This window comes from Hylobates moloch, unplaced genomic scaffold (assembly GCF_009828535.3).
Source record: "Hylobates moloch isolate HMO894 unplaced genomic scaffold, HMol_V3 SCAFFOLD_4, whole genome shotgun sequence".
Classification (NCBI taxonomy): Eukaryota; Metazoa; Chordata; class Mammalia; order Primates; family Hylobatidae; genus Hylobates; species Hylobates moloch.
In genome coordinates this window covers 97,249,113-97,268,966 of record NW_026652279.1, presented here as the reverse complement: position 1 = coordinate 97,268,966, position 19,854 = coordinate 97,249,113, and the positions used below count along the sequence as shown (strand labels likewise).

At 39.8% G+C, this 19,854-nt stretch overlaps 2 protein-coding genes across 3 annotated transcripts in view; one reads left to right on the top strand and one right to left on the bottom strand.

Moving 5' to 3' along the window:
* Positions 1-19,854, bottom strand: part of SACS (sacsin molecular chaperone) — a 109,985-nt gene that overhangs the window by 13,615 nt on the left and 76,516 nt on the right. The window contains exons 8-10 of one of the 2 annotated variants that reach the window (XM_032150659.2): positions 12,037-13,525; positions 11,309-11,400; positions 4,388-4,414 (exon numbers count right to left, since the gene is read on the bottom strand). In XM_032150659.2, coding sequence (XP_032006550.1) covers positions 4,388-4,414; positions 11,309-11,400; positions 12,037-13,525 — 1,608 coding nt within the window. The remainder of the gene's footprint in view (positions 1-4,387; positions 4,415-11,308; positions 11,401-12,036; positions 13,526-19,854) is intronic. The other variant, XM_032150661.2, reaches the window with a different exon arrangement.
* The window catches only part of SGCG (sarcoglycan gamma), a 216,857-nt gene that overhangs the window by 188,054 nt on the left and 8,949 nt on the right, over positions 1-19,854 (top strand). The window lies entirely within an intron of this gene.

Below are 19,854 nucleotides of genomic sequence, written 5' to 3'. Positions count from 1 at the left end.
GAGTATCCCTTATCTGAATGCTTGTGACCAGAAGTGTTTTGGATTTGGGACTCTTTTGGACTTTGGAAAATTCACATTGTACTTACCAGCTGAGCATTCCAAATCCAAAAATCTGAAATCCAAAGTGCTCCAATGAGCATTTCTTTTGAGTGTCATGTAGATACTTGTTTCAGATTTTGGAAGATCTGGGGTTTCAGATTTTTGGGTTAGGGACACCCAACCTGTATGAAGGATGTTTTCTGTTAACTTCAAGTTTCCAGGAGCCACACAGCTGCATGACCTACAGAGAAGGTCATGAAGTCAGCGCACAGAGGCTGGAGTCTCAGTTGCAGCTGACCAGCGCTTTCTGAAGCTGAGGCAGCAATGAGACTTACATGGTTTCCTTTCAACAACTAAACAGATGTCTAATTTAAGTGCCATTTCATCTTTCTGGGACTGGAATTCTCTCATTTGGAAAAATAATGGGGATGAGATTCTAGATCTAAAGACTGCTCTATATTTATGCCCAAATACAGAGCATATTTACAACTTTTTCAAAGTACCCTTTATCTAGCTACTTATTATTAAAGTGTGCTCTTCAGAGCCCCGGGATTTTTGCAGAAATACTTTGGAGGCAACAAAGGGAGCACGTGGGGCAGTGCTGTGAAGGCAGCAGAGCAGCTCCGCTTTTGGATGTCTGATAAACTAGAACACTAAGAAGATATTTGCTTGGGTTGAAGGGGGCAGTTTTTACTGATTTTAACCACTGGCCTAGAAATTAACATTTTCTTTCTAAGTGAATTTAGTATTTCAGAGTATAACATTTATAATATCAGTAGGAACAAAATGAAAAAAAAAACACCATACATCTATAGGTATATTTTTCCCAGAGAAATAAAGAACATCTCAAATTCGATCTCATATAGATACTAACATTCAATATTCTCCCTATGTACATATGACTTCTAGACTCTTGAAAGAGTGGCAAGGCACAGTGGCTCACATCTGTAATCCCACCACTTTGGGGCGCCAAAGCGGGTGGATCACGAGATCAGGAGTTCAAGACCAGCCTGGCCAAGATGGTGAAACCCATCTCTACTAAAAATACAAAAATTAGCCAGGCATGGTGGCAGGCACCTGTAGTCCCAACTACTCAGGAGGCTGAGGCAGAGAACTGCTTGAACCTGGGAGGCGGAGGTTGCAGTGAGCCGAGATTGCGCCACTGCTCTCCAGCCTGGGCGACAGAGCAAGGCTCCGTCTCAAAAAAACAAAAAATAAAATAAAAAGAGCAAGTTTGGAAAATATTATAAGAGGAATCCCGCCTCAGGCTCTGGAAACTTTTGCATATTGTTACTTTTTTATCCAAGAAAGCATACCCTTATTTCAGAGGCTTACGTATAAAAAAGATGACTTTATCTTCTACCAAGAAATTGCCTTTCATGTAACAATAAGACATTTAAAAATTACTGCCATAGAAATTTAAGCAAGGGCACACTTTTGCAACTTTAGGAAGGTGTCAATACCCAAATTCAGAATATTTTTCGGTTTCTACATTGTGTGATTTAAGATAATTCAAGCAGCAATATTTAAGAAATTACAAAATCTTGTCAGCAGCTTGACTAGTACAGCCTGTTTGATCTGTAAGTCTTATTAAAATATAATTTTACAACACTGTTCTTTAAAAATGCTCACCGAATCAGATTTAACTATAATGGAATATTCAAATCATAAGGCAAGGATATAACACTAGAGATACAAAAAAAGAGTTAGAAATTAAAATTTAAAACACTCAGAAAACAAAAAATTAAATATATACCACTTTGTGCTCTATGTTAATAATTGCCATGACATGCATCCATAGATAATCTTACCCAATATCCTTGCATGAAATTTGGCAATTTATAAAACATATACCTACCTTCAGGAAAATTATCTCATCTAAGGTATAAATTAAATGCCAAGAAAACACACACATACACACTACATGTAACATGCAACTAACACATCGGTCATGCTCAACTGAAAAAAACATGAAAGAAAATAAAGGAGAGAGAAAATGAAATAAGACACCAGTATACGTACATTAAGTCAGTTCAATCTGAAGTCCTGAATTCTATCCATTGTATTTAAGACATTCAGCTTTTTAGTTATAAATGTTAACACAGAAACAAGTCTCCATGTCCTGGGTTAGAAAGCCATAGAAATTGTAAAGCACCTCTAATAGGATCAGCAAAATAATTTTTGTAGCAGTTTAATAAATGAAATGGTTTTTGTAGCCTTAAAAATTATCAGCACTGTCTACAGAGGTTAGCTACAGTACTGAAATTATTCCATGAGGCAGAAAGGTTTAAACAATTACCAAATTTAACTTAGAAAGAACTCTTCCAAGAGTAGCTTTTGCTTCACTATTATCACTTCAATCCCTCAATTGTTCAAAATAATAACATCAACATAATGAATCAGTACTCAGAGACTGCACTGTTTTTTATTGTTTACATTTATGTTCAGTGCTAACCTTGAGAATGAATTCCAGCACAGATGGAAATATTATAGATAGTCTACTTAAAAATTTACTTAACCAAGAAATCTCAGTCCTGAATGCTTTAATTAACTGAGAGTTTACTACATTCAGCCAGACTCCTCCAGTCTCCAGCTGGCTACAATAACAATCCATCCAAAGCTCTAAGCACAGTGACAGTTTTTTATACTTTTCTCTTGTACAGAAAGTGGCACTGGCAGCTTGCGTAGCTGATGAGTTCTAACAATGCCCTACTGAGCACAGAGATGCAAATCTCTTTGTAAATCAGTCAAGGTTCAATTAAATGGTGTACTGTAGATCAGTCGATCTTCAAAGAAATGAAGAGAGAATAGAAAAAAAGAAATGAAACAACCAAACTAAAAAAGGAAGGAAAGAAAGGGCAGCCTTCCTGCCAGGTCAGACTCTCTCCACCTCCAGCCTAGCAGTGGCACTGCAGGCCCCAGGGCCCAGCATAAAAGTCCAGCAAGCCAGGGTGGTTCAACATTAGCCCCAGGGACCACATCTCTTCCTAAAAAATCACCACTGACACTCTGACTTCTTAGCTTTCTTCTTAGAGAATCGCTGATGTAACCAGACAGTACCAGGGCAGGTGTTAATTATGCAGTCTACTTATATCAAGATTTTGTTTTCCTCTTTGATTTGATGCCACCTTAAAACATGTAAGATACACTGACAAAGCTTTAAGAAAAATATAGTAGTAAGAACTGTGAATGATAAACCACTTTTAATATAAGCTAGAAACCCAAAAATTTTTATGTGAATTATCACTATAATAATGACTTGGCTTCTAAACTAATTTTAGTGTATCACCTGCTTCAAATAATAACATTTATCATAAAAATGATTTCTGTAAGGCAAATCTTATATCCTATAAGTTACCAAATGAAACATGAACTTGGGGAAAATAAGACCACTAGTTGAGTCAAAAATTTTTTATTTAAAAAAAAAAAGGCAGTCAGTAAAATGACACGAGGCAGTCAGTAAAATGACACACGAGGCACTGTAAGAACAATTGGCTGACTGTCCCCAATGAGAGCTAGGCTGGCCACCTTCCCTTCCTCTGCACACCCAGGACAGGGGGGTCCCTGCCGTCACCAACCGCAGCACACTGAGCCAGACTCCAAAACAGAAAGGCTGTGGTCGCCTAACTTTACAGTCACAGATCCCAGAATCTATTTCCCTCTCTATTCTTTTTTTTGTTTGTTTTTGTTTTTTGTTTTTTGAGACAGAGTCCCGCTCTGTCACCTAGGCTGGAGCGCAGTGGCACAGTCTCAGTTCACCGCAACCTCTGCCGCCCGGGTTCAAGCAATTTTCTGCCTCCGCCTCCCAAGTAGCTGGGATTAAAGGCGCCTGCCACCACGCCTGGCTAATTTTTTGTATTTTTAGTAGAGACGAGATTTTACCATCTTGGCCAAGCTGGTCTTGAACTCCTGACCTCGTGACCCACCTAACTCTGCCTCACAAAATGCTGGGATTACAGGCTTGAGCCACCGAGCCTGGCCCCCTCTATGCTTTTTAATCAGAATATTTGTGTGCATCGTATAATAGAGGTGCATTCACTATCACACTTCCCATTAAATACCACAGCTTAAAATACAGATTCCCACACCATTCTTTGATTAGAGACTAAATGTTCTATGAAGTGAATGTTTCCAAGTCATTTGAATATGGTTTTACTGTGGTATTTGTAATAATAAAAATCTGTATTAGTATGGTTTCCTCTCTCCTTTAATATTATAGTTATTACCACCAGAAAAAAAATTGTTGACATAATTTCTAGCTACTTAGGTAAATGCAAAAACAGAATTCAAAGAGCCAAATGAACAAAAACATCAGGCTTCAAATGAACACAACATTCAGTTATCCTACCTGAATATCCCCAGAGAAGTTGTTGTGCTAGAATACAATTAAATCCATTCTTACAAGAGGTCAGAATTGTCACAGTTTTCACATGATGGCTACAGAAATTATTCTGTATCTTAAGATACTGCTGTCTGTAGAATCTTTACAGATCCTTATGTAAAAGAAAAGCCAGAAACAAAACTCCAAACATAGCAGAATACACATCTAAGATTTAAAGCTACATTTCAGTGCAAACTAAATCAAAGTACGTAGGAGTCAGAAGTGTTGGTTCAGAAAGAAAGCAAAGAAAGAATTATGGACTTCATATGCACAAATTACATTATATCTGCATAACGTCATTTGATAAGCTACCAGTGAGCTTTTTGCACAGGCTATCATGTTCAGAGATTCTAGATTAAAAAACCTGATTTTTTAAATTTTTAATTTTTAAAAAGTTTTGGAGTACCTATACAAAGTGTACAATTAATTCCAACTTAACAATAAAGAAAAAGAGATTTTATCATCTATTTCCACTGCTTGTCCATGGTAACCAACAATTACAAACTTCTAAGAATTGTTCCATGAACATCTATCCCTCCTCTGCTTGAATGAAGCAAGAAACTTTTAATCAACTGGACTGCTACAGCTCTGTGAGATTTCTGTGTATTTGGGTCCCTTAGGCTAACTAAACTAGTAGCTAAGATACAGAGCAAAGGTGTAACCAAAGAAACTCAACTCTTCTCATCTTAACATCATTCTAATCACTTTAGCAACAGGCACCTTGTTAGTTAGGCAATACTGATTGAGTGCTAGAGATATAGAAATGGACAACTAGACATGGTCCCAGACCTGGCCCTACAGTCTAATGGAGAAGGTAAATATCAGATAAATTATTACAAATATTTCAACAGGTACCAGTGTGTGAGTGCCATGGAGAACAGAGCATGGAAGCACACATGGGTTGCATGAAAGATGAGCAGAGGTAGTGAGATGGAGGAGTTGGCAAGGAAGCCACATGTATCACACCTGAGGGAGGGACAGCACATGCTGTCCTCCAAACAGGAGAAAGCATGGAACTAACGGAAGGAGATGAAAAATAGCAAACATCAATAGAACCTTCCATGTACCAGGCATCTTCATAACACCCAGAAAATGGAGCCAGCTAATGAAGTGCCTCATAGGAAAGGTTACGGATTTTGGTCTCATCTAATAAATAAGTATGAAAATTTTAAAAATTATAAATAAGACCCTGGCACCAAGCATCTGTACCACTAAACTGTTCTTGTTTCTTTTTTCTTCATCCAAAATCCATTTACCTGCTCTTCTAACTATTCTCCAATTTCTGATATCCATCCATTTACTTAAGCAACTTAATACAGAAATAATTCAGACCTGGAAATTAAAAAAACAAAAATCGTAGCTTCAACTTTGCAACTCAAGCAAGTCATTTAAATCCCTCAATTTCTTTGAGCTTCAATGTCTCCATCTCTCAAATGGAGATACAGGCTCTATTATCTCATGGTTGTAAAGAATAAACAAGATTACAGAAGACACTGATTTGAAGAGGAACTATTAACTCACAGACACTAAGAAAGAGATTTGCCTTTTGGCCTCTGCACCCCATCTCCTCCATGCGGTCCCCACCCAGCCCAGCAGTTGAAGCATCAACTTGTCCAGTCAAACTTGGCAAGCAGGCTCTCGGCCAGACTTGGAAATATAAAAATAAAGATTGCCCCTGCTCTCAAGGATGTTGCAGTGTAGCACAGTAAAAACATGATTCTAATAAAGCAAACAAGATCACATGGACCATGTACTGGGTCCCAAGAGCAAAAGAGAGGCATTCACCTCAGACTGCAGGGCAAGATGTCAAAGAAAGCTTCCTGGAGGTGACACATGAGCTCAGTACTGAACGATGAATAAACATTAGCTGGGCAAAGTAGAGGATGGAAAGAAAGTATTCTAAGCAAAAGGAACACCATGTACAAAAGGGCAGCTATGAGAAAACTTTCATGCAGGGAAAAAAGTACTGGGCACCTACATTGAAGTAGGCACTGTGCTAGACGGTGGTAACAAATCTGACAGGTCTCTCTGCTCTCATGAAATTTAGGGAGGATTCAAGTTCATCAACCTTCAAGTGCCTGTATAATTAGAACAGAAGAGGGCGCTTGCATGCACCAAGGCCAGTGAGACAGCACTCCACAATCATGGAGGTTTACAATCATGGAAAGTCCCCTAGTTCATGCTAGCAGGGCTAGATTTCTCCTGATACAGTCAATGTCCACTGGAAAACCTGCAGCAGGAGGGTGACATGATCAGATGAAGCCCAAGCGCTGTAGGCAGGGACATCAACTGCAAGAGTCCAGTAACAACATTACGAGAAATTAGGGGACCTGTAATAGGCAGTGGAGTAAGACCAAGGGACTGGCACAGAAAACTTAGTCAACAGATCCTGGAGACTGTGGGGAACAAAGAAGAAAATTTAAGGATTCATTCTTGAGCAATCTTGTGGACAGTAGTGTTATTTTCAGTGGGATCACTCAAAATGAGAAACAGATTTGGGGAGAGGATGAAGACTAAAGTTTTGCAATATTGATTTTGAAATACTTATGGGACTCCAAGTGCAAAATGCTAACAATAGCTACCATTTGTCAGTATTATATTAAGTGCTGGATATTGTGTTAAACTACATGTATTATGTATTCATCATTCGATCTTCAGCATAATGCCTGCTGTGAGTAAAATATTACAATAAAGCTTTCAATAACCTGATCTGCTGCAATAACACAAACTTGGATACAACTCAACTGGCAAGTTGTGGTTGCTCCCATCCTCCACTCAATCCTTATTTCATTATCCTTGCAGTGAAGCAATCCTGAATTTTATGTAATCAAATCCTGGGGACCTTGAGATAGACCCTTAGGAGGATAGTATTACCATGTTACTGATGAGGAAAACAGGGGCTCAGAGAGGGTGGAAAATTTGTTCAAAGTCATACAATAGAGGAGTGAAGTTTAAGCCCAGATCTGTGTAACTACAAAATCCAGGTTTTTAATCTCTGCTACACTACCTCTCTGAAGACTAGGGTGGTGACTGAAGATATATGGTGGTCACTAACACTTTCATGGGAGTGGATGAATGTATTCAAAGAAAGGAACAAAGTAAAAGAGCTGAGGAAGGAGCCCCCACACTAACCCATATTTAGGGAGTAAAGTGAGGAACAGAGGTTCACAAATGATTCTGAGAAGCAGGCAAATCAGTGAATGCCAAGAAGGAATGGTATCATCATGGCTGAGGGCTTCAAAGAGGAATACCAAGCTTCTGGGAGATCAGGTAAAAGAAACAGAAAAGTCCACTGAGCTGAGTAACAGAAAAATCATTAACTAGTGACGTCAGCCAGACTATTTTAGTGGAATGACAGTGGAAGCAAAAGTCTGTTTGGAGTGATAATAAATAATGAGGAAGTACAGACAATAAGACAACTCTTTCCAAAAGCTGGACTATGACAGAATACAAGAAAGAAAATCAAGGTCGAGGTTTGTTTTGTTTTTCCTGAAACGGAATATAGTGAAACATGTTTAACTGCTAATGAAAGGGGCAGTAGAAGTAAACACTAAAAATACAAGTAGTAGCTCAATATTTAGCTAAGGATTTTAAATGTAATACAAGGAAAAGGTACAATTATTAAATAATGTGACAAATTTTGTTTGAGCTACAGAATTAGAGGAAAAGTTTCCATTGCAGAAAAAACATATGACGTTTCCATTTTGTGCAGCAGTACTTCTAAGACTGGCCAATCAGTGTTTACTGATCACTGATAAACAGAAGTCCATAGTGCTCTGTGTCAGCAAAGCAATGGAGTAATCATTATGTAGAGCAAAAAATATCAAATGTTGTTACATGTCTGTGATGTTGCCTACCATATATGAAGGGGGCTCCATAAACATAATACTCTGCCTTTCTTCTCCTGTACTCACTAATTCCCCAACAGGCCCCATACCACCAGAAAGCAAGATGACTTATATTATTGGTAAGTTGAGAAAAAGCATCTGCACATGCTCAGCAGGACTCACAGGGACAGATGTTTAGTAGGGGCAGGACCTCTGGAAGGAAGTCTGTGGCTTTCCAGGGCTACCTGTGACTAGACTGGTGAGCTAATCCATTTCATTCTGGGAGTCAATAGAAATCCAATGCCTGCCACGGCTATAATCTCCAATATCACAATAATCAGTGACAGAGGTGGCTTCTGACATCCATCTGCTCAATTTCTCTGCTATGTCTTCACTATGTCTTCACTGACTCAGAACTCAGGAAAGGAAAGCAAAGTGTCACTTACTGGTTCCCCCTAAGTCCCTAGATCATCATGCTCTCAAAACATTAAAACCATTAATGGCAATAAAGTAATATCAAAAACTAATTTTTGTCTGGAACACACAGATAAAAATAAGTGGGAAGATACATACCCATATGACTGGTTTTAAAAAGTTTAAAGGCTAGTGATATGGTTTGGCTGTGTCCCCACCCAAATCTCATCTTGACTTGTAACTCCCATAATTCCCATGTGTTGTGGGAAGGACCCGGTGGGAGATAATTGAATCATGGAGGTGGTGTTCTCGTGGTAGTGAATACTGTTCTCGTGGTAGTGACTAAGTCTCAAGATCTGATGGTTTTATAAGGGAAAACCCCCTTCTCTTGGCTTTCCTTCTCTTTTTGCCTGCCACCAAGTAAGATGTGCCTTTAGCCTTCTGCCATGATTCTAAGGTCTCTCCAGCCATGTGGAACTGTGAGTCCATTAAACTTCTTTTTATTTATAAATTACCCAGTCTCGAGTATGTTTTTATCAGCAGCATGAAAACAGACTAACACAGGTAGTTATCAGGATTATTAAATAATCATGAAAATAGTAGCCTAACTCTTAAGTCTAGATAAAGAAAAGTGACCATCAAGACAATTTCTGGGAGTGCTAACCCACACATGATGTGTGATGAACAAAAACACTAGATGAACATCTAGTGTAATAATGCCAAGAAAACTAACCAAGACCAGAGACAAAACACAGTGTTTCATTATGACACCAAAATAACAAACTTGAATCCATAGTAGAGAAAATGAAGACATATAAAAGTGGGAAAATGCAACTTTTAAAGATGTCAAGTTTTCTACATTAGTTTATACATTTAACTCATCCCTAAAAATACAACAGGTTTGCCCCATCCACCCGGGGCTACAGAAGCAAGTTGTAACCACACTCTGTGCCACAGGATATTTGGAAAATGCTGAGCAAAAGCAGAATGCTCTGCTGACCTTCTACCCTTCTCACCTGATTTGGCCCTGAATAACTTTTGGCCGATTTCCAAATCCACATCCACCTCAGAAAGGATCTGCCACCAACAAAAATATTTTCTTTAAAAGAAAGTAATAAACCACACAGTAAAATACTATAACAATCAGAATTGTTAACAGCTCCATGCAACAATCTGGATGTATCTCACCAGCATCACAGCAAATAAAAGCCGGATGCAGAATATATGCCACATGGCTCCTTCTATACAAAGCAGGATTAACTAGCAAAGTGAATCTATGCTGTTAAACCCAGTGTCCTGGCTACCCTGGAGTGGTCAGACTGAAAAAGGCAAGAGAGGGGCTTTGGGGGCTGGTAATCTTCTGTGTAATCTTCTGTGTTCTGATCTAGGTTTACATGGGTATGTTCAGATGGTAAAATTTCACTAAGCCTACATTTATGATATGTGCACTGTTCTATATGTATATTTCAACACAAAATTTTAACAAAAATATAATACAACATTTAAAAAAAAAGGAGTTCCAAAACGTTAGAGCAAAGATTGGCAGGGTTATAGGAATCCAGGCTTAGACTTTCAAAAAGGGTGTTTTGAAGATGACAATTACAATTAAATGAGTAACTTAGATGTTTGAAAAGTCAATCTCACAGCTACCAACTCATAGATACAAATCCCTGATGGGAAACAACATTTGCCTACCCATTTTCTTTTAGTCTCACTTTAACTGCAACCTAATTTGCCTCTCCCATTCCAACTCATTTCATTTATATTTTAATGAATAGAGGTGTACAATGATTAGCAACTTTCCCTAAGCCATTATCTTGGACAAGAAAAAAGTACATTCCATAAAAGACACATCACAGAGTATGCTTGACAATGTGAACAGCAGGACAAATCCAGAACTTTTCAGGACAACATCTCACTTAGAAAAAGCTCAGGTAACAGTTTCACAAGGAAAAGGATGCTTGCAGAAGTTGAAAGATAGTATTAAAATTAGAACCATGTTGACTATTTTCCCAAAATTACTGTCTTTTCCTAAAAGGGCACCTATCAGACACCCATCACTTTAAGACCCCCACAAGACCCTTTTCCTGCCCCTGTTACAGAGTTAATTGGATTTGTCCACACTTCCCAGAAGCTGATCAAGCCTAATGCAAACCCAGCATCATAACTACATAAAACCATGGAGGGGCAGTGGTGTCAGAAACAGAGCAAGGACAGGGCAAGTGGAAGACCTGACCTCCCGGCACTTGGCTGGTGGCCTTGATCTTAACCTTTCTCTCTCCTCTTCTGTGAAATTTAATAATCACTGTCATTACCAAACGAGCTACAAGTTATGATGGGAGGCTCAAATGAAAAAAGAAATGGGAAAGCACTGGAAAGCCTGTAAAGCACCATGCAGGTATAAGATGTTGACTACACCATCACACCACGACAGGAGAGATTTTTACACTTATCACCTTTGGATTCTTTTAGACGGCATCTCTTAGATGCCATTCTGGCAACTGAAACATCTTAAAACACAAAAAGTTTATTAGCTTGAGCCATAAGAAATTGTTGATTTATAGGTCTAAAATGAATAACAGAAAACTTTTTAAAAACTTATATTTTTATAAAGAAGTTTATTTAAAAGAATACTAAACTATAATACCTCGGGTTTGGGCAGCTTCCTTTAAAGCAGCCACAAGGTGAGGTTTCAAGTTATCCAAAATAAATCTTCCTTCAAGACTTGGGAAAAGGGACCTGAAAAGGGAAAGGAACAGCAATCATCATAATCTTCCAACAATTCTAAGATTTTAAAAAATCAATCACATATTTTCAAGTCAGTTAAGCTATCTTATTTTACATAAATTATAATGCACACATCAAATCAAATTACAAGATTTTTGATCAAATATTATCTAGACTTTGCTTTAAATCGTGAGGGCATCATGTGCCTTACTCAAATTCAGAAATATTCTCAACATCTTACAGTAAAATTAATTTTATTTCCTGAAATGTCAGTACACATTCTCGTTTATAATTACTTAATATACTATTTTTCATTAATGTAAATGTCATCAAAATAATTCATTAGTGACTAATCTGGCCTTATTATTATTTGCACTTTATAAACATTGTTTTCAGTGTCCTGCAATTGAAATTTCCAAGAAAAACAACTGCTTAGATAACTTTTTAACTGACAAACATTTGAATACTTTTTCACTTTAGAATATAAAATGTATCCTTTGGTATTTTAACAATGTATTTCTGCAAAAGTCTTCCTAACTATAAAATCGACATAGAAAACCATTGAATTTCACAACAAAGGACTCTCACAGTGAGCAGGAGCAGGGGAACCCTAAGAGTAAACAGGAATGTTAGAAGGGGGACCCCTACCTTGGATATTCTGCTGAGGTAATATAAATGACATCTTGGTCTGATACAGATGAGGAGAAGGGGACAAAATTGCCATTTTGTAAAGGGAGCAGCTCCAGCCCAAGCAGCTCACTGTAGGCTTGGTCAGAAAGCACAAATTCTAGAAGGTGAAGCTTTTCTTCAGCACAGCCCAGGTGTGCACACTTCCGCAGCACCTGCCGCACCCATGCGGGCGTCACCTTCCTCACAGGTGTTGTGCCAGAGGCAGCCGTGAGCTGAACAGCAGCATCCACATTCCCTGGTACCTTGGCAATCTGCTTCCCTGAGCTCTGGAGGTAGTTGAGCACAGTTTTTGTGTATTCTAAATTTTCATCAAGTTCTGAGAAGTATACCTGCTCCAACCTGACCCAGTCACCGCTAATTGAATAAATCACTGCATTCTGCAACAGCTCGCTGAATAGAGGCTCTAATACCGGTTGCCAGTGCACCTTGACTTTGCTCGCCTCTGGCCAAAGTTTATAGATAACATCAACTGACAAGGGGAAATCAGAGCTCTTTTCCGTCTCCAGACGTTTTATTGAATCTAAGATCAGAGTAGCATAAGCTTTGGGGACAACATTCATGACAAGAAACTCATTCCACAAGGCTGCCGGGTCTCTCCACTGGTCCAGCTCTCTCCATTTTATGCTCCTGCGGTTATCAGTGAGGCCAAAGAACCCACTGATGTGAACTGGGAGGCCTGTGCTGCTTTCCTCACCAGGTGGTAAAGGAAGGAAACAAAATGCTTTTCCTGAGAAATCAGATGTTGCTCCTTTTGCTTCATCATCTCTGCTTGATAAAGGCATGGCTATTCCAATGATTGGGACAAATTTCAGTTCATCAGCTAAAGAGTCAAGCTTACTACTGATCCCTCGCCCACCCACACTGTTACACACCAACCAAGATGTTTTCTGTGCATCCTTAGTACTCTCCTCTTCTAAAACAATATTTACGTGATATGTTACACAGGTGATGTTACTGCTTGGAGTCTTTTTACAATAGTTACTTATAGCAGATCCCAGAATCTTTATAGAATTCAGCCGCTCATGTTTCGGTGCCTTACTCTCACTCGAAGTCACTCTAAACACCAGTTTCTCTGTTCTGTCAGCCTCTCGGACATATAAGGAAACATCCTGCACACTTTTCAGAAAGAGCAGCACAGTGTCTGCATCTGCCCTAAAAGACTCAAACAACTCAAGAACTTTCTGCTTATTGTAGAGGTTACTACTAAGTTGTGAAGGTTGTAGGCGAAGAGGGAAACGGAAAAATGTTCCTGGAAAATTGCCGTTCATAAACGTTTCCTTGGTGCTTCCAAAAATGCCAATAAATGGTGCAAATTGGTCTGAAAGTTCACTAATTTCTTTGCTGTCATCTTTGAGATTCCAACATTGGCCTGATTCATGTGGGCCAAAAAGTGTTTGATGAGGATCTAGCATCCCGATCTGGTCACCACTAAAGATACAAGGAACATCTGTAAAGAAAAATTTAAGTCATGATCAACTCTGAAATTTTAGGGACAATTATGATTACAATTATAATAAATACTTATATGAAAAAGCATGAGCCATTAAATGACTAAAACAGATTTATCTAAACACAAACTTAACTCGCCTTCAGAAATGTAATTCTCTGAACATGAAAAATGATTTCTCTTTTGATTCAATCCAATAACAAATGCCAGGCATAGAGACTTTGCATGATTATTGTGAAAACCTAGGAGACATCTTCAAAAACTCACTACACAAAAGATGGGCAGAGTATTTGGATATATACACTTAACTCCCACTACCATGTGAGCCCAATTCAACAGAACAGAACTGCATCCTATGCGCAACTTTACAAATTCAGCATAGACTCTAAGAAGAGAGAGAGAGCAGTACAATGCAGGTGACTCTGCCCACTGTGTTGCTCAGTGAGCCCCTGCCTTGAAGCTCATGAGGTACATTCCCTCAAGTGGTCTTAACCTTTCTGCCTCTGGAGCAGAAGCACTTCTCATGCTGGGAGCATCTCACCACGTGGAGCCTAATTACAGTATTGAAAGATACCCATCTTTTGTATAACATGGCCTCTAAATTGATACCAACTGCTTCACCTGTTCCTCAACCAAAGACAGAGTAGTATTCAAAAACTGGCAGAAAAACCAGATGTGTGAGACCCACTGCGATGACAGAAATTCCTCCCCAGTGTACTTTGGTGAGGATCTCCCAAGGGTGATGTGATGTATGTTTGCCTCACATGCTTACTTAGCACCTCGGCTTCCTGCAAGATGCAACTCCAGTGAAGTCAATCTTTAATATCTATGGTCGTCAAGCACAGCTTCAGCTGTCACAATCACCAACTCCTAAGCTTGTGGGTATTTTAAGTTAGCAAATGTTATGTCCACCAACCACGTGGCTAAATCCATCAACAGTGGGGTCTAGGGAATGCACACCCCTGCTCCCAAGGCACAGACTCACACCGCCATGAATGAAATCAGGCCAGGTGGCTCCTGACAAGATAAAAGCATGACCTATGATCTATGACCTTCGCAAATCCTCGGTTTAGAGAAGAGTCCTCCAGTTAATGTTCCACACAAATGTGCTTATTCTCAATGAGCAATCAAAACCACACTGAGAGGCAGGTGCTGGGCAATTAGCTGGGCTCTCACGCCACAGTTCATTCCTGCTTAAGCCTCCACACTTTTGCTACTCACATCTGTGTCCCACAACATTTACAAACCACTACATGGCACAGACTTGAGGGATAACTTGCAAAGAGGTGGACACATGAGTATTAATATTCATAGATAATAGTCATATTTTAATATATAATTTAATTTTTATTATATGATTTGCAATTTAGTCAATATTATTTAATAGACTATATACGTTTAAATGTAAATGCAACAGGCTTACTAAAATTTGGCTACAGTTGGGATGACCCTACTTCCCACTTGCCCAGGGCAGTCCCAATTCAGGCCAGTTGTCTGAGAATAGTACCACCCTCTTTCACTCTCACACACGTCCCAGTATGAATAATAAAGTATACGGTCATCTTGGCTACAGTGATAGCCCTGCCTGTGCAATCTTTCCTTCTCCTGCAAGACACAGTTTGAAACTAAAAGGACCAATTCCATTACAAAATTTTTTATCACAAAACTATAATAAGTACTAAGAGCTTTGATTCTACAAGAGCCATACACTCTTAGAGATGTCTACACTAAGAGTTAAGTATTTCCTACTGTAACTAGGAACCAGAAACCTCATATTCTTTACAGATTAAAAATATGATTTCAAAGTAATCTTTAGAATGCTTATAAGTCTAAAAAGAGTAGAATGAGAGAGGAAAATAAGATATACCAGAACCACCTCAAAGATTTTCACTTTCTCAGTTATTCAATACCATTAGATATTATACCTTCTGGGGGTGGAGCCAAGATGGCCGAATAGGAACAGCTCTGGTCTACACCTCCCAGCCTGAGCGACACAGAACACGGGTGATTTCTGCATTTGTTTGAGGTACCGGTTTCATCTCACTAGGGAGTGCCAAACAGTGGGTGCAGGACAGTCGGTGAAGCGCACTGTGCGCGAGCCGAAGCAGGGCGAGGCATTGCCTCACTCGGGAAGCGCAAGGGGTCAGGGAGTTCCCTTTCCTAGTCAAAGAAAGGGGAAACAGACGGCACCTGGAATATCGGGTCAGTCCCACCCTAATACTGCACTTTTCCAACGGGCCTGGAAAACGGCACACCAGGAGATTCTGTCCCGCACCTGGCTCAGAGGGTCCTATGCCCACGGAGTCTCGCTGATTGCTAGCACAGCAGTCTGAGATCAAGCTGCAAGGCGGCAGCGAGGCTGGGGGAGGGGCGCCCGCCATTGCCCAGGCTTGCTTAGGTAAACAAAGCAGCCAGGAAGCTCGAACTGGGTGGATCCCACCACAGCTCAAGGAGGCCTGCCTGCCTCTGTAGGCTCCACCTCTGGGGGCAGGGCACAGACAAACAAAAAGTCAGCAGGAACCTCCACAGACTTAAAGGTCCCTGTCTGACTGACAGCTTTGAAGACAGTAGTGGTTCTCCCAGCACGCAGCTGGAGATCTGAGAACGGACAGACTGCCTCCTAAAGTGGGTCCCTCACCCCTGAGCAGACTAACTGGGAGGCACCCCCCCCAAGTAGGGACAGACTAACACCTCACTCAGCCGGGTACTCCTCTGAGACAAAACTTCAGAGGAACTATCAGACAGCTGAATTTGTGGTCTCACGAAAATCCGCTGTTCTGCAGCCACCGCTGCTGACACCCAGCCAAACAGGGTCTGTAGTGGACCTCTAGTAAACTCCAACAGACCTGCAGCTGAGGGTCCTGTCTGGTAGAAGGAAAACTAACAAACAGAAAGGACATCCACACCAAAAACCCATCTGTACATCACCATCATCAAAGACCAAAAGTAGATAAAACCACAAAGATGGGGAAAAAACAGAGCAGAAAAACTGGAAACTCTAAAAAGCAGAGCACCTCTCCTCCTCCAAAGGAACACAGTTCCTCACCAGCAACGGAACAAAGCTGGATGGAGGATGACTTTGACGAGTTGAGAGAAGAAGGCTTCAGACGATCAAACTACTCTGAGCTACAGGAGGAAATTCAAAACAATAGCAAAGAAGTTAAAAACTTTGAAAAAAAATTAGAAGAATGGATAACTAGAATAACCAATGGAGAGAAGGGCTTAAAGGAGCTGATGGAGCTGAAAGCCAAGTTTCGAGAACTACGCGAAGATTGCAGAAGCCTCAGTAGCAGATGCGATGAACTGGAAGAAAGGGTATCGCTGATGGAAGATGAAATGAATGAAATGAAGCGAGAAGGGAAGTTTAGAGAAAAAAAGAATAAAAAGAAATGAACAAAGCCTCCAAGAAATTTGGGACTATGTGAAAAGACCAAACCTACGTCTGATTGGTGTACCTGAAAATGACGGGGAGAATGGAACCAAGTTGGAAAACACTCGGCAAGATATTATCCAGGAGAACTTCCCCAATCTAGCAAGGCAGGCCAACATTCAGATTCAGGAAATACAGAGAACGCCACAAAGATACTCCTCGAGAAGAGCAACTCCAAGACACATAATTGTCAGATTCACCAAAGTTGAAATGAAGGAAAAAATGTTAAGGGCAGCCAGAGAGAAAGGTCGGGTTACCCACAAAGGGAAGCCCATCAGACTAACAGCTGATCTCTTGGCAGAAACTCTACAAGCCAGAAGAGAGTGGGGCCGATATTCAACATTCTTAAAGAAAAGAATTTTCAACCCAGAATTTCATATCCAGCCAAACTAAGCTTCATAAGTGAAGGAGAAATAAAATACTTTACAGACAAGCAAACGCTGAGTGATTTTGTCACCACCAGGCCTGCCCTAAAAGAGCTCCTGAAGGAAGGACTAAACATGGAAAGGAACAACCGGTACCAGCCACTGCAAAAACATGCCAAATTGTAAAGACCATCGAGGCTAGGAAGAAACTGCATCAACTAACAAGCAAAATAACCAACTAACATCATAATGACAGGATCAGATTCACACATAACAATATTAACGTTAAATGTAAATGGGCTAAATGCTCCAATTAAAAGACACAGACTGGCAAACTGGATAAGGAGTCAGGACCCATCAGTGTGCTGTATTCAGGAAACCCATCTCACGTGCAGAGACACACATAGACTCAAAATAAAGGGATGGAGGAAGATCTATAAAGCAAATGGAAAACAAAAAAAGGCAGGGGTTGCAATCCTAGTCTCTGATAAAATAGACTTTAAACCAACAAAGATCAAAAGAGACAAAGAAGGCCATCACATAATGGTAAAGGGATCAATTCAACAAGAAGAGCTAACTATCCTAAATATATATGCACCCAACACAGGAGCACCCAGATTCATAAAGCAAGTCCTGAGTGACCTACAAAGGGACTTAAACTCCCACACAATAATAATGGGAGATTTTAACACCCCACTTTCAACATTAGACAGATCAACGAGACAGAAAGTTAACAAGGATATCCAGGAATTGAACTCAGCTCTACACAAAGTGGACCTAATAGACATCTACAGAACTCTCCACCCCAAATCAACAGAATATACATTTTTTTCAGAACCACACCACACCTATTCCAAAATTGACCACATAGTTGGAAGTAAAGCTCTCCTCAGCAAATGTAAAAGAACAGAAATTATAACAAACTGTCTCTCAGACCACAGTGCAATCAAACTACAACTCAGGATTAAGAAACTCACTCAAAACCGCTCAACTACAAGGAAACTGAACAACCTGCTCCTGAATGACTATTGGGTACATAATGAAATGAAGGCAGAAATAAAGATGTTCTTTGAAACCAACGAGAACAAAGACACAACATACCAGAATCTCTGGGACACGTTCAAAGCAGTGTGTAGAGGGAAATTTATAGCACTAAATGCCCACAAGGGAAAGCAGGAAAGATCCAAAATTGACACCCTAACATCACAATTAAAAGAACTAGAAAAGCAAGAACAAACACATTCAAAAGCTAGCAGAAGGCTAGAAATAACTAAAATCAGAGCAGAACTGAAGGAAATAGAGACACAAAAAACCCTTCAAAAACTTAATGAATCCAGGAGCTGGTTTTTTGAAAAGATCAACAAAATTGATAGACCGCTAGCAAGACTAATAAAGAAGAAAAGAGAGAAGAATCAAATAGATGCAATAAAAAACGAAAAAGGGGATATCACCACCGATCCCACAGAAATACAATCTACCATCAGAGAATACTACAAACACCTCTATGCAAATAAACTAGAAAATCTAGAAGAAATGGATAAATTCCTCGACAAATACACCCTCCCAAGACTAAACCAGGAAGAAGTTGAATCTCTGAATAGACCAATAACAGGTTCTGAATTTGTGGCAATAATCAATAGCTTACCAACCAAAAAGAGTCCAGGACCTGATGGATTCACAGCCGAATTCTACCAGAGGTACAAAGAGGAACTGGTACCATTCCTTCTGAAACTATTCCAATCGATAGAAAAAGAGGGAATCCTCCCTAACACATTTTATGAAGCCAGCATCATCCTGATTCCAAAGCCTGGCAGAGACATAACCAAAAAAGAGAATTTCAGACCAATATCCCTAATGAACATTGATGCAAAAATCCTCAATAAAATACTGGCAAACTGAATCCAGCAGCACACCTAAAAGCTTATCCACCATGATCAAGTGGGCTTCATCCCTGGGATGCAAGGCTGGTTCAACATATGCAAATCAATAAATGTAATCCAGCATATAAACAGAACCAAAGACAAAAACCACATGATTATCTCAATAGATGCAGAAAAGGCCTTTGACAAAATTCAACAACCCTTCATGCTAAAAACTGTCAATAAATTAGGTATTGATGGGACGTATCTCAAAATAATAAGAGCTATCTATGACAAACCCACAGCCAATATCATACTGAATGGGCAAAAACTGGAAGCATTCCCTCTGAAAACTGGCACAAGACAGGGATGCCCTCTCTCACCGCTCCTATTCAACATAGTGCTGGAAGTTCTGGCCAGAGCAATCAGGCAGGAGAAGGAAATAAATAGTATTCAATTAGGAAAAGAGGAAGTCAAATTGTCCCTGTTTGCAGATGACATGATTGTATATCTAGAAAACCCCATTGTCTCAGCCCAAAATCTCCTTAAGCTGATTAGCAACTTCAGCAAAGTCTCAGGATACAAAATCAATGTACAAAAATCACAAGCATTCTTGTACACCAATCACAGACAGAGAGCCAAATCATGAGTGAACTCCCATTCACAATTGCTTCA